Source organism: Microtus pennsylvanicus, chromosome 8 (genome assembly GCF_037038515.1).
Source record: "Microtus pennsylvanicus isolate mMicPen1 chromosome 8, mMicPen1.hap1, whole genome shotgun sequence".
Lineage (NCBI taxonomy): Eukaryota > Metazoa > Chordata > Mammalia > Rodentia > Cricetidae > Microtus > Microtus pennsylvanicus.
Genome location: NC_134586.1, coordinates 41,892,901 through 41,908,528, shown reverse-complemented (window position 1 = coordinate 41,908,528; position 15,628 = coordinate 41,892,901). Strand labels below are relative to the sequence as shown.

The window sequence follows — 15,628 nt, the reverse complement described above, 5'->3', positions numbered from 1 at the left end:
AAAATGTGCAGGTGAAACTCATAATAAACACTCCATTTTTTTTTCATATATCATTAGGGCCAATGCTTACATCATACTTTCATTATTTCACATATCTTTCAAGAAAATTACACATTTCTTTTTTAATATACTTTAATAAACTAAAATTGCATGTATCTATATAGCACTGTATGATGTTTTCATTGTTATATTATTAAATTAAGCTTATTAACTTATCAGTCATGCAATACTTATTGCTTTTAAAATAGAATTATGCTAATTATACTCAGAAAATCTGAGTAAGTGATATAGTATTATTAACTATAAATTCTGTTGTTGAATAAGCACTCAAACATTATCTTCCTATCTAGATAAAATTTAATTCCTATGAACATTTTGTTCTCTTTTCCCATCTTTCCAATCGCATCATCTTCTAGTAATGCTGTTCTTTTCTTTACTCATATGTAATGATATAATTATTAACATGGTATGCAGGGCTTGCTCCTAAGATACTCTACCCAGTCTCATGTTGTTTCTTGCTAAAACATGTATCATACTTGATTTCATATTCCACTGTTGTCTTAAATTTCTTCATCTGCCTATCACTGAACTTGTTTTATACTTATGTCTAATGTCTAGTGATGTGACGTACCCTGCACATGAACATGTGAGCATGGTTATACTCTTAAGCAGTAGCTCAGGACTGGGTACTGTTCCGGTAGTGCACACATGAGAAGGTAGCCCATTGTGCAGGTATGCATGTTTATGCCTAATGACTGTTAGGGAAGCTTGGTTCCCAAGTGGGCGGGTAGGCACATAGGGTCTACATCCATGTGGGTGGATGTGATAGTGGGGAAAGCAGCAGAGGGCAGCCGTGGACAGCAATAACAGCTTCAGTTGAAAGGATTCTGAGAGTCAGCCCCTGCCTCCAGAGAAAGAGTCAGCCAGCTTGCCCAAGTCTTGCTGTGGCAATTTCAGAAATGTTAATTCTCCAGTCTCAGCAGCAGGGTACGAGCTGGTAGTACACAGGCAACAAACTTTGCCAGCAAATTTTTACAAGTAAAACATATATTTATGTTTGGGCGGTGCAGTAAAGCGTATCATACTGTTGCATGAATTCTTCAAAGAGTTTAGAAGATCCATGAGTTTTGAACACTTCTACAGCATGACAAAGTTAATATCCACAGGGCTAGAAATAAAAATTTAATTTCAAGATTATTTGATACAAGGAGAAGAACTCTATTTTTATATGAAGCTTCAGGAAAAGCAATTATTAATGAGTTTCTCATTGTAATTGAAAAACCCACAATGGAATGAATAAGTGACATTTAAACTAATACACAAATCATAATGTCATGCCAGCTTCCTGCACAATGTCCACATCAGAACAAATTTCAAGGTTCTTTCATATACATTTACCTGAAAAGATAAATAAATAAAAACTTGAGTAATATATTTCACAGTGATAAAAGATGAAATTATTTTAGAATAAATAATACTCGGCATTTATGTGCATATTAATAGCTTATGTTATAAAAAGCAATTTATCAGAAGTTCACAGAAATATTGCAGTCTAAAACTGAAGTTCATAGCTCTAAAAATGTTATATTGGCCTTAAAGGTCCTTGGTAAAATAAACATTTTAAAAAATGTTTATCAAAGAATAAAAAATTAAAAAAAAATGTTTACTTGCAAAGAGTAGTGATGTAGCTCAAGTAATTACCTCAAATGAAAATAAAGTTGCTAAAAATATAGATTCCAGTGGCCTGATGAATTTATAAAAAAGCAAGTAAGAAAAATCTTATAATCAAGAAATAAGTTCAATAAAGTGGTATGTGTTTTAATATATACGAATTGATTGAACCACTCATGTATCAATATCACCCTTCTCAAATTTTATAAGCAGTAAAATATTTTAGAGAAAAATGGTATTAAATAGTTTCAAAAACAAACTTTCCATGTCGCTTGAGCTAAGCCCATGTTTACTGACGATATGGCCCAAGTCCTATGTGTAGGACTGTTAGAAGACTTCATCTTAACTCCTCAGTCATGTTTTCCTCTGACTCATGAGTACTTTCCAGCATCTACCAAACAGACTTCTTTACACAGACACCTGATAAATGTCCTTGACAACAGGGGATGTGGCTCTTTCTTGCCACGTGTGAGCTTTTCTTGAGTTACTTTTACTTGCCATGAACTTCCTTGTTTAAGCAATCTCTTTTCTACAAGATAATCCCTCAAAAGTAGAACATACTCATGGAATTACTTCACACATATGGGGCTGCCAGAGTTTTGGTGATGTATACAATAACACAGTCTCATACACGATAGCCACCCTCTGTTGATACATTTATGAAGGTAAATATGCAGTGTTACTCAGCGCTTTGTTTTACATCCCGTCTCCCACAATTATTTGTCTAATTCTTAACAGAAGGATGGGGAGATGAAGAGTCCTCAAATAAATACTTGTCATACATTTAAAAGCTGGAACAGTCTAGTGAAAGTATAACAGTTATATATCATACTATGATAACTTCTTATTCATGAAGCTTTAGTCATTACTGTATGGCCAATGAGCAACACATATAAAGAATAATTAGTTTAATTTTGCCACTATGCTCTATCATAAATGGAAGAAGTGGTTGTAATTTTTAATGCTTGAAAATTAGTTAAAATGCTTAATGTAAAAACTTAAACAGGGACTGTTTGACTTTACCAACACATCTAATTAGCCAACTCATCTGCCTACAAATATAAATAAAATGATAGTGATTTTTTTTCAAAGAAACTACTAAACAAAAACATTTCCTTATTAACAAAATTGTGTTTAAAATGTTAGATATCACTTGGTAAGTGATAAATTGTAACAAAATTGATTTAAAAAAAACCACTTTAAATTGGAAATGGAAGCAATTGTCAAGTCCTCTGTTCAGACTGCTCTCTGATTTTGACATAACAGAATATATCTAAGATAATATTCTCTCCTTTATATTCTTTTTCATTTTTACCACGGCTGATTCATCAAGTTACCTTAAAACCCACAAATATTGTGCTGGAGAGATGACTATGAAGTTAAGAACAGTGGCTTTTCTTCCAGAGGTACTAAGTTCAATTTCCAGCAACCACTTGGTGGCTTACAACCATCTGTAATGAAATCTGGTGCCCTCTTCTGTCTGTCATACAGGCAGAACACTGTGTACATAATTAATAAATCTTGAAAAAAACCCTAAAATTACTGCTTCCTATATCCAACTTTTATGTCTTTGCCAATATGATATTTTAATACAAACTAGTAGTTTAACATTTTGTAGGCAAAATTGAGTGATGCATTGTTTCAGCATGTTCCTGTTCAAATGTCCTTAAAAAATGGAGAATGTTAATCTAAATTTATATTCAGGGTCTCTCTAGTAATGATGAAAAACTTGTTTTCTTTAACAGAGTCTCTCCAGGTGTACAAACCACTCTTAAGGCCAGAACCCATGCTCGGGAATAGATAGCTAACACAAATTGAACGGAATGGGATTTTGGAGCTATTTTCATCTCATAAGGCTTTGTCTGAGCTTCTTCTCTTCCTGCTCCTTCTCCTCCTCCTCTTCTTTTTTCTTTCTTCTTCCCCTACTCCCCTCCTTCTTCTCTTCTTCCTCCTTCTCCTCCTTCTTCCTCTTTTCTAATAGACCTTTTGCTTGTATATAATATAAGTACCAATCTTGTGATTTTAGGGGATTTCTATATGTTCCAATGAATGTGTCTCTATGTCTATATGTGTTTCTTTTGCATTTTCTTCTTGTTGCTTTTGTCTTGAACAGATTTGATTACTTCTATTTTATCTTATTTATCTCTTTTGTCTTTTTATAGACTCCTGTTTGTTTTTTAAAATTATTTATCTTTATTCTATATCTATTGGTGTTTAGCCTGCATGCATGTCTGTGTGATGATGGCAGATCTCCTGGAGCTGGAGTTACAGACAGTTGTGAGCTGCTATGTGGGTGCTGGGAATTGAACTCAAGGCCTCTGATAGAACAGCCACTGTTCTTAACCACTGAGCCATTTCTCCAACCCCACCTGTTTGTTTTCATGAGAATCAGAACAAGAAAGAATGTAGATTTGGGGAGTGGGGAGATGGTAGAGATCATTGAGATGTTGGGGGAGGTGGAATCGTTATCATGATAGATTTTATGGAAAAAATAACAACAAAGAAAGAAATGATGGATCTTGGTGTTGGTGAAGCCTCAGTGCTCTGGAATTAAAGCTGCATATTTCACTATAATTAACTAAAATGCCTATGGATGTTATTCTTTCTTATAACTCAGGAAACCTAGATTCATCTCGGAAATGACTTTGAAATTTTATGTCATGATATAGGGGGACTTGTGGAACAAGTATTGGCCTCTAGAAAAAAAGAAATATTCCTAACAAGAATGTTTCTATGACAGATACATATTTTGATATCAAAAATTGTGGATTTACAAATAGAGACTCCCATCTTTCCTATTCACGTTTCAACTTCAGTTAAAAGAAAAAAATGACCATTAAACGCATTCTTAATATAGGTTTCATTCAAACTTCTAAATATAAGCATGCAATTATAAAACTACACAACTTGTGGTGTATCTAGACTTAGAAATGTAATTTGTCTTATGGATTCTTAAGCTAATTAAGTATTTAGAGTAGTAGCTATGCATTTTTTAATATTATTGATAGATATTTAGAATAAAATATAAAAATAGCATGGTTCTCTAAGTGTGGAATATTGTCCTATGAGACCTTTACTTTTTACACCTTAATTAAGAAGAAATGGTGTTTAATTTAAGACCTGTATCATTAATTTTGAGAATTCCATATAATGTGTTTAGATCATTCTCATCCACGTCAAACCACCGCCTCTAATTATCTTAATGTCCACCATATCCACCCCTTCTATCCTCCTTAGCCTAACAACTTCATATATCCTTTTCATTCCTTTGTTAATCTTTGAAAATAAAATATACTTTGTTTATGTTCTCCACACCTAACTCCTTCCAAATCCTGCCCACTTCCCTAAACTCAATTTCAGGCTATCTCTCTATCTCTCATTACGAAAAAAATAATAAAATTAGAAAGTAATAAAATAAAAAGGAAAACTAAAATAAAAATACCAAAACAAAACAAAAAGCACACAAAAGACATGGAATCTGTTTTGTGTTTCCCAACTACTCATTTCTGGGCATGATGTCTAACTTGGAGTGTGGTTCATATACCCAGTGTCACCCCATTAGAAAAAAATTAAATAAAATGATTTTCCAATTGACAACAGATATCTATCATAAGTAGTTTCTTGTCTAGGGGTAAGACTTCTGTATAGCAAAATCAGTATCATTTGAAGCAAACCAGCAATCTACAGAATAGAATAAATCTTTACTAATTTTACATGTTAAAGAGGATTAACAACTAGAATTACAAGGAACAACAAAACAGAAAAAAAAAGCCAAAAAAACGAAACCAAACAAACAAACTGAAAACCCTGATCATTAAGAAAAATAAAAGATAATGTAATTTTAAATATACAGCATAGAACTAATCAGAAAGATCTCCAAAGATAAGCAAACATCTGAGAATACTTTAAAGAAAGAAATCAAAGATAACTTTAATCTCCTTCCTCCCAAACTGATCAAGCACTCATAGTCCCTCCATAAGAGGAGGTCTCATGAACCTCTTCATGATCTGTGCTACAGTGTTGACTGGCTTTATCTAGTGCAAGCAGACACAGTGTCTATGAGGTTATCAATGAAGCAGCCTTGTCATATCCCCAAAATGCTGCTTCTCACCAGGTCTCCCAATCTCTTTCTCTTAACATCTTCCTGCCCCTCGTCTGCTCTCTTCCCTCAGATTCGGGAGTGAGGGTGATACAAATGTCTCATTTATTTATAATGTTTGAAAAATGGAAGATATTTTCATATTAAATCAAATGGTGTTTTGTTTTTTTCTTTGGGGCAAAACATTCAAAAATATGTGTTAGCATATTCTAAGTCTTTAAAGCATAATCTTTTCTCAACAGAGAGAACTGTCATTACAATACCACCATCTAAAATGGATGTTACAGTCGGTGAGAGTATCGTTTTACCCTGCCAAGTGTCTCATGACCCTACTATGGAAGTTGTATTTGTTTGGTACTTTAACGGAGATGTCATAGACTTAAAGAAAGGTGTGGCTCATTTTGAAAGAATTGGGGGAGTAAGTATCTAAAAATGTTAAGTTCTTAATGAAGCATGTTAAACATGAGTCCACATAGTCCATAATCATTCTCTCCGTCTTTATTACAGAAATAATCACAATCTGCACATAAAGCTGCATCTGTTTTTGTTTTGCTTTATTTTATGTATTTCACAAAAATACTTGTTTTCTAGATGCAATTAACAGGGATAAGAAGGAGATAAATTATAGAAAACTATAATAATCTTAATATGTCTTCTAATTTCAAAACTGTCTTATGTTTAATATCTACCCAGCTGTAAAGAAAATAGGACCCGCTGTGTGTGATTATTCATTCATCCAATTCTTTATTTTTTGTCTACAGGAGTCTGTTGGGGATTTGATGATAAGGAATATTCAATTAGGACATTCAGGAAAATATCTATGCACAGTACAAACAACACTGGAACGCTTGTCTGCTGTAGCTGATATCATTGTGAGAGGTGAGCAGAAATGATGAAAGAGGGGTTCTATTCTTTATTCATGATCATAAATGTCCATATATAAATGGCAGCTGTCTGAGGAATTAAATGTGGATAAGGGGATGAGGAAAAAACAGATAATTTCCTGATTTGTAAATTCCAACAGTCCATCATATGGGTTCTGTGGTTATGGGCAATAAATGACTATGCTTAGCACAAAGTACCAATTCCTAAAATTTAGACTGGCCTACTATTTGCAATAATCAGTTACTGTCATAGCAGAATAAAATGTATAGGATTTTACATTTGTCCACATTAGCTATATTTACTTGAACTACATTTGAGAGAGAATGGATATTAATTTTTAATTCATCTCATCGTAACATGTTATTCAATAAATACATTAGTATTGCCTACTCTATAGAGATGGCCTTTCTAAGTTAATGGGTCATCTTGATTACACATCTGGATAAGATAGATTTTTAGTATTTAATCTACAACCGTCATCTTGTATTCAGTAATTTACATATATTGCAGGTAAACTAAGATACTCTAGTCCTCACTTGATAAGTTTAAATATTTCCAACACAGTTGTCATAAATGATGTTTTTCAAGGTCCCCCTGGTCCTCCAGAAGATGTAAAAGTGGAACACATTTCAAGTACCACTTCACAGCTGAGCTGGAGACCTGGTCCTGATAATAACAGTCCCATTCAAATATTTACTGTACAGACTCGGACACCCTTCTCAGTGGGCTGGCAAGCCGTTGCTACAGGTAAGTGACTTCTGTATTTGTGATGATTGTCTAACAATGATACTCACTGATTTAATATCTTAATTTGATAACCCTAATAAACATATTTTACAATACTTAATTTTTATAATAAAAATTATCAGCTATAACTCCAAACTAGAGATACCTCAAATTAGTAACTTAATTATATACTTGGTAGCATTTAAAAAAACAAGTATAAATAAGAGAGTAGATAGGATGAAATAAACTCAGGGCTGAAATCAGTAAAATGGAAATAACAAAATATATCATAGGAAAAAAATCAATAAAATAAAGATTTATTCCTTGAATAAAAAAACCAACTTTTAACCAAAATAACAAAAGGAAAGAGAAAAAAGATCAAATTTCAAAACTGAGAAGCGAAGAAGATATTCCAACAGACAATGAGGAAACTCAGAGAATCATAAGGATATACTTTGACAATCTGTGTTCTAGCAACTTGAAAACCTAAAGGAAATGAATTAATTTCTTGATATATTGGTCAAAATGAAACAAACCATTTAAATAGACCCTAAACCCATAGCCAAATATAATTAGTGATTAAAAAATATTCCAGCAACAACAACAACAACATATACGGCCTGATAGATTCAGTGCTGATTGCTTTAAGATGTTCAAAAAAGAATTAATGCCAATATTCCACAAGGTATTCAAGAAAACAGAAATTGAAAGAATATTTCCAAATGCTTCTTATGAAGGCATTATTAAACTAATGCCTAAACTATATGGCAATAAAACAAAATATAAAATCAAACAAAAAGGAAATGATAGCTCAACATTCCTTATTAACATAGATGCAAAAATTATCAATAAAATGCTTGAAACATAATATGAGGACAAACTAAAAAAGATTACCCACTGTGATTCAGAGTTTCATCCAAGAGATGTAGGGATGTGCAAATCAACAAAATAATTTATTACATAAAAATTCTACATGACAGAAACTACATGGTCATTTCCTTAGCTACCAAGAAGGCATGAAAAATCCGACACCATTTTATGTTAAAAATCTTGGAGAGGCTTGGGGTATGAAATACCTCAATATAATAAAGATAATTTACAGCAAGCCAATAGCCAGTACTATTCTAAATGGTGAGCAACTTACAGGTTTTCCGTTAAGATTAAGAACATGACAAGAATGTTCATTCTTTCTATAGCCATTCAATACAATGATAAGGCAACTGAAGGGGATCAGGGGTATACAAATAGGAAAGGGAGAAGTCAAAAGATGCAGGTTTCTGCAGATGTTATAATATTATTCATCAAACTCCCTAAAGACTCCAGCAGGACAATCTTATAGCTAATAAATGCTTTCAGCAAAGTAGATAGACACAAAATTAACAGATAAAAATCAGTAGCCTTCCTATATTCAAATGACAGTCTAGAAAGAAATGATGGATACATCACCTTTCATAAGATCCTCAAAAGTTAAAATACCTTCTAATAACTCTAACAAAACAACTGAAACACTTCTATAATAAAAACTATGAGACTTTGAACAAAAAATGTTGAAGAAGTCTTCAGAGGATGGAAAGACTGCCCTCCCATTCTTATTGATCAGTATAATTAATATGAAAATGACCCCGTCTACCAAAAGCAACCAACAGAATCAATCCAAGTTCATCAAACTTCCTAAATAATCCTTCACAGAAATTTAAAAAAAAATAATTTTCAGCACCATATGTATACAAATGCAAAAAATAAGAATAATTTTATGCTCTTGACTAGTGCATATTCATGACTCAGATCAGAATTGTTTGTTTGCTTCAGTCCCTGAAATTCTTAATGGACAGACATATAATGCAACAGTAGTTGGTTTGAGTCCTTGGGTGGAATATGAATTTCGTGTCGTTGCTGGAAACAACATTGGAATTGGAGAGCCAAGCAAGCCATCAGAATTGCTGAGAACCAAAGCATCAGGTAATAAAGAAATCAATGTTTACTCCTTTCTGTCAGAGTTCTTTTTTTTTAATTATTTATTGAGAAAGGGAGAAAAAATGTTTCTGCCCCCTCCCAGCCTCCCATTTCCCTCCCCCTCCTCCCATCCTTCTTCCCCTCCCTCCACTCCTCTCCCCCTCCCTCTCCAGTCCCAAGAACAGTCAGGGTTCCCGCCCTGTGGAAAGTCCAAGGTCCTCCCCCCTCCGTCCATGTCTAGGAAGGTGAACATCCAAACTGGCTAGGCTCCCACAAAGCCAGAACATGAAGTAGGATCAAAACCCCGTGCCATTGTCCTTGGCTTCTCATCAGCCCTCATTGTTCGCCATGTTCAGAGAGTCCGGTTTTATCCCATGCTTTTTCAGTCACAGTCCAACTGGCCTTGAAGAAGGTATTTTATGCGTCCTTTACAATTGCAAGAACAAAATTAGTGTTGATGAGTTAAGGTTTCCAGTCTTCACATTTGTCTTGGACCAAATCCGGGTGAATCCCACTCATCTCTTTCTCACAGTTCGAGCTTTAACTTGGGTTGGATAATGGAAACAGATGTGTTAAAATAAGAGCTTTACAGAAGCAACATTCATAATATAGTTCCTACCCATTCTTCATTAGGGACTCTATAATTGTGTTAGGGTTTGTTCATTAGTAGGTGGTAGTAAATAATTAATATAGCATCTACTTGACTGAACCAATTCTCATTTTCATCTGTTTTTTCAACTCTGATCTAGTTATAAATTATAAATTCTTCTTCGTGAAAATAAGGTAATGCCGAAACCACTGAACAACAATGCTAATTTAGTACTGGCTAGTTCATTGAACAGCAGAATCCAAGTGAAGCCTTACTCCAAATCAAGTTTTTGTACATTTTTATAACATACCCTCGTTTCACCTCAGCCTTTAATTCCCCAATAGCATACTTAGTCTTTTGTCATCTAAAGCTCATATAATTCCATTTTTTCCAGCCAAGTAAATATAAAACATCTTTGCTCTTGTTGTCCTAGTTTAAAAAAAAACATGAGTTATTTCCATAAAGGATGAACAATTATCAAAATTATCAGATACTAGTAATTTCCTTTTAAAGGAAAGGTTTTTGTTTTCTTTTGTTTTGTGTTTGTAATTCTAGGAATGGAATTCAGAGGCTTTCCCATGCCAGACAAGTGCCCTAAAAAGCAATGCACATCCCACACCCGACACCATTATTTTGCTTTAGAATAGATTATCAAAATAAATATATTTGATAATACTAACACTGAATTAAATCACGTTGAAATGTGAAAGTGAATGGGAGATTCCTTTATTTTATGGAGGAAGTACAGAGAGCAGGACCTATAAAAATCCTTTTTGTTTCTGGCATTCTGTATTTGAAGCCTTAACTATGGACCCAGAATTGTCCAAATAGCACTTAACTCTCCACTCACATGAGCGGTGGCTTCAGTTCCACCTTGGACCCTAAGATTCAGGTTCATCCTCCTGACTCTGGACACTAGCTTTATTTTCTAGGATTTTTTCCAGCCACTGTTTTACTTGTTTTAGCAAGGTTGACTCCAATTGTGGTTAATGAAGTAACATTTGCATGTGTACTGACCATCGTTACTCTCTTGAACAATAAGACTTGGAGATTTTCATACTGATATTCTATAAAAGTATACTCTATCATACAAAAGTATGAAAAATCCCACCCCCTCTTTCTGGTAATCAAAGAACAACTTTTTTCAATATGGTTTTAATATTAAGGCTAGTATATGTTAAATTGAATAAAGAAAGTAGGGGATGAAGATATGGCTCAGAAGTTAAGGATTCTTTGCTTCCTGCTTTTCCAGAGGACCTGGAATGAGTTTATAGCATCCAGAATGAATGACTCACAGTTCCCTGTACTTCCAGCTCTATCAACCCTGTCTGATTTCCACAAGCACCTGCAAATGCACGGTGTATGTTTACACAAATACAAAATACATAAATTATATAAATAATCTTTAAAAGAAAGTGTTTTTCTGCTTCTCATTACATTGGAAAATAGAAAAAAAACAATTTAGCTTGATGTGAAAATATTACTTAGATAACTAACTATGGAAAGGTCTTGAATATATATGAAGGTGTCAAGTACTATATATTGAGTAACTCTTGTAGACCATTACCCTGATCATGCCATTTTTTGACAAAATGAATGTTACTACTTAGACATTACAACTTATGTAAAGGTCAACTTTATGAAAAGAATATGCAAACAAAATGAAGGGTAAACTGAACCTTAAAATGTATGGTGGAAAATGCTATCTTAAGAAGGAGCATCAAATTATCAATTATCATACCATTATTGCTGATGGAGCTAATACATCTGCATAAAAGAATAAAGTAAAGCACCTATAATTCTTTAGTCACAATTTATTCACAATAGTCTGAAAAAGAACTGACATAAGTAGTTGAGTTCTCCCCAAAACACACACACACATTATTATCTCTGACTATAATCCCCAACCATACCCAGTGATCTTATTCCCAACTTCTGAACCTTGGACAAAAACGGTGTCATGTAAATAATTTTACACAGTTCGACATGCTGCATACAAAGCATCTTTATCCAATATTAGATTTAGTTTGCTTTGTATCATGTCAACAGAAGGAATATTTTTAATCCCTCTACGTATGTGTTAAAATTTGTGTTCTGACTATGCACTCCCTTTGAGATATATGCTAGCTCTTTTTATGTTTGCAATTTACCATGAGCCATGTTTACCACTGCAGTCCTCATAGACTTAGAATTGAAAAACATATTCATATTATTTTATCAGTATTATCAGGTGCCTTTGTCTTAGATCTGAAGATTAAGCTGAAGTCACAGCCCCTCAGTGACTTTCTGTACAAGAGAAAACTCTGATTTTACAAGTGAAAAGTTAAAAATTACTCTTATTCTCTCCAGAGTAATTTGAACACAAGAATTTAATTTTAAATGTTAAAACATCCTGATGGTTAAGAAAGGAAAAACATCCAGCTTGTTTATTGACAAAAAATAATTAATTAATGTACTGCCTGAGTAACTTGTTTACAGCACAACTGTATAATTAGGCACTAAATCAGCGGTGTCACCGTTACCATCTGAATGCAACATCATTTTGCCAATTAGTAGATGATGCATAATAATGTCAAACACATGATGTTACTTGATTTTTAATTAATTTTGGAGCCAAGGTGCCCATGTATCAAACAAAACTGTGTCCCCTCTCTTGGAAATTTGGATATGTGTAAACATCATTTATGTTCATTAAAAATTCAACACTCTCTCAGTCTGCCAGGGTGAGAGTTTTGAAAGGTGAAACCCTCCCAAACAGAACTCTTCATGATGAAGTTATTTCTTTCATCCTTACCATCCACATTTCTCTTGATTGTCTGCAGTCCCCATTGTGGCACCAGCAAATATCAATGGAGGCGGTGGAAGCAGATCGGAGCTCGTCATTACGTGGGAGGTAATTTTCTGTCCGACTAAGTTATTTTTGAATGAGAAACATTTACCTAGCCAGGGAGAATACTGAAAAACAACAACGCTTAATTTGATTGTTACAGAGTATCCTCTGTATAAAAATTCAGGGCAAAAATGTACATCACCCTAACAATAAAGGATTTAAGGATGGTATTATGTAATTTTTATTTCTACTTAAGTAAGAGAATGTGGCTAACTCAGCACAAATTTTTCCACATACTAGAAAACGATAGCAGTATATACTGAGCAGTGGTCAGTAGTCTTGTAATTATAACTGGTAGGTTGGGTATTATTTTATTGATTAGTTATAAAATTTTTTGTTGGGGATATTGCAGACTTAGTAGAGCACAGGCAAAAACTGATTATCGTTCGAACAGTGCCCTTTACAGCATCAACAGTTCTTTCCCAGCATCTAGAAGAAATGTTAGTAAATAGCATCAAATAGCTTTTTTTGGTAATTTTGTTTCAGTGTAACGTATAGATTCATTTTTCTTTTACAGATTACAAATTTTATTATCATTAGGCATCATAAACTTCAAAGCAGGTGTGTCCAGTCTTTCGACACTGCAACATGGTCTTGCCACTTTCAAGCTGTCAATATTTTAAAAATACCTCCTAACCTTTTAAGTAAATTCTCTTTTTTTTGTTGGGCACCATTCATTCATTCATCCATTCATTCATGCCTTTACCCAGTCACATGCAGCCTACAGCGGAAAGGTTGGGCCTGAGTGTTTCAATTTCAGCCAGTCTATATTTCCTCATTCGTAACTCCATACTCTCTTAGCTAGGAATTCTGTAGTATGTAGGAGATTTGACAAACACAATGTTCAGGAGTTAATAACCAAGTTATTGTGTGTTGGCAGGTATGGGAAAGCCAAGTAAAGACCAGATTGCTGCCAAACAGCCTATGATACATTATACAGATTTCTATAAAAATTATCTGATCCAGAATGCCACTAATGGCAAGGCTGAGGAATTCAGTAATAGATAGAAAAAGAAAAGAGAATGAGCAAGCAATTGTGAGACAATATTAATCATTCATCCTGCTTATATGGCCGGAGACTAGGAAGTAAATGTTGGGCCTCTGGGTTATAAATGACAATGAAAGATCTACTGTAGATCTGGAATTGATCCTTGCTTCTATGTCACTTATTTCATGTGGTTATTTTGGAACACAATGCTTAGATGATAGGGTACCCTCCATTAATATTCTTTGGTAGGATCTGTGAACTAAAAGCATAGAATGTTCCAGGCCTAAGGGAGAGGAGAGACACATTTGTGCAGAACTACAGGGTTTTGTGGGCTACCCAGAGAGACTCATGCCCTTCTGAAAAGGTTATAAGGTAGGGTACAGAGCTGTCATTTAAGCAAAAAGATATGAAACATGGATTATGTGCACACTTGCTGTGGGAGCTCCTTCAACCAATAGCCTTTAAGATTCCAACACACTTGGGCATGGTCTATTTTGCTTTAAAAAGTCAACATATATATATATATATATATATATATATATATATATATATATATATATATATATACACAATGTTTTTCGAGACAGGGTTTCTCTGTAGCTTTGGAGTCTGTCCTGCCTCTGCCTCTTTCAGCAAATCCTATTGGCAAAACAGGCCTCTTTATAAAGCAAAAGAGACCACGCCCAAGTGGGCTGGTATCTTAAAGGCTATTGGCTGAAGGAGCAGAAGGAGTTCCCGCAGCAGGTACTAAATATTTGAACATAGGATTCTTACTCCATATTCTTCCATGTTGTCCTAACACACACTGATAGAGTTTTTCAGCAGATGCTTTAAGCAATCAGTCAAACATTATTTTTGGCCATTTGATTTGATGTTTCAAGTGAATTTAGCTAAAAAATTGCTTTAGGTTTTGATGGTGAATATAAAATTTAGATGTCTACATTCATCAGATGCTTTACAAGAATCTTTCTTCTAGTAGACGTGAGTTTTACTGATTTCTTCCCATGTTTTTTCTTCTCTTCCAAGATCAGAAATGCTTTGGTTCTTCTATAATTGTCTTTATGTACACTATATGTGTTTTGTGGGTAATGGTTTATATTGTAATTTTATGAATTTAAAATTACTACATTGCAAAATTTGACACCATATCTATGATATTAGAAGAAAACAGATACAAACAAACACAAACTGAATAGTATCATTCATCTTTATTTTGTGGTCTCTACTAGTTGAGGTGTGAAGTTGTGTGTCATATCCATTATGGCCATAAACAGGGATATAGGAAAAGCATGATAATAAAGGCCTATGACTGGGGTTAGCAATCCTATACATGATGAAAATATTGAACATTATAGATAATTTTGTCTCCTTTATAAAGTTTCACCACTCTATTATTCTAATACCAAGGTGTGCATATATATACACATATATAAACAGATGTACATTTATGCATATTATATGTATAGATAAAACATATATACATATGTGTTTATATATGTACACAAAAATGAAGATGTGTGGTTATGTTCCTTGAATCTTTATTTCCTATAATTTGAGAATTTCATGCATACTTACATTGTTTCCACTGATACCTCCTTTCCCTCTTAGTTGTCCTGTGTCATGCTAACTCTCTGAACTGCATGACACCTTCATTCAGTATATGGTACTCTGTTACTTAAATTCTTATTTTCAAAACCAGCCTGCAATCCAGGTACGAATAGGCAAGGAGTTGTCCTCTGCTTATAGAACTAAATTAAACATTGCAATTATATCTGAGAATGAAGAAGCTTCAAAATAAATCCAATGCAAGTTGCTGAATTCTTACAA

General features: G+C 33.9%; 1 protein-coding gene across 7 annotated transcripts in view; it reads left to right on the top strand.

Annotated features, from left to right (window-relative positions):
- Cntn6 (contactin 6) overlaps positions 1–15,628 on the top strand; it is a 342,570-nt gene that overhangs the window by 309,457 nt on the left and 17,485 nt on the right. For 6 of the 7 annotated variants that reach the window (XM_075983306.1, XM_075983312.1, XM_075983307.1 and 3 more), the window contains 5 exons: positions 6,013–6,188; positions 6,532–6,649; positions 7,244–7,402; positions 9,191–9,340; positions 12,746–12,816. In XM_075983306.1, coding sequence (XP_075839421.1) covers positions 6,013–6,188; positions 6,532–6,649; positions 7,244–7,402; positions 9,191–9,340; positions 12,746–12,816 — 674 coding nt within the window. The remainder of the gene's footprint in view (positions 1–6,012; positions 6,189–6,531; positions 6,650–7,243; positions 7,403–9,190; positions 9,341–12,745; positions 12,817–15,628) is intronic. The other variant, XM_075983310.1, reaches the window with a different exon arrangement.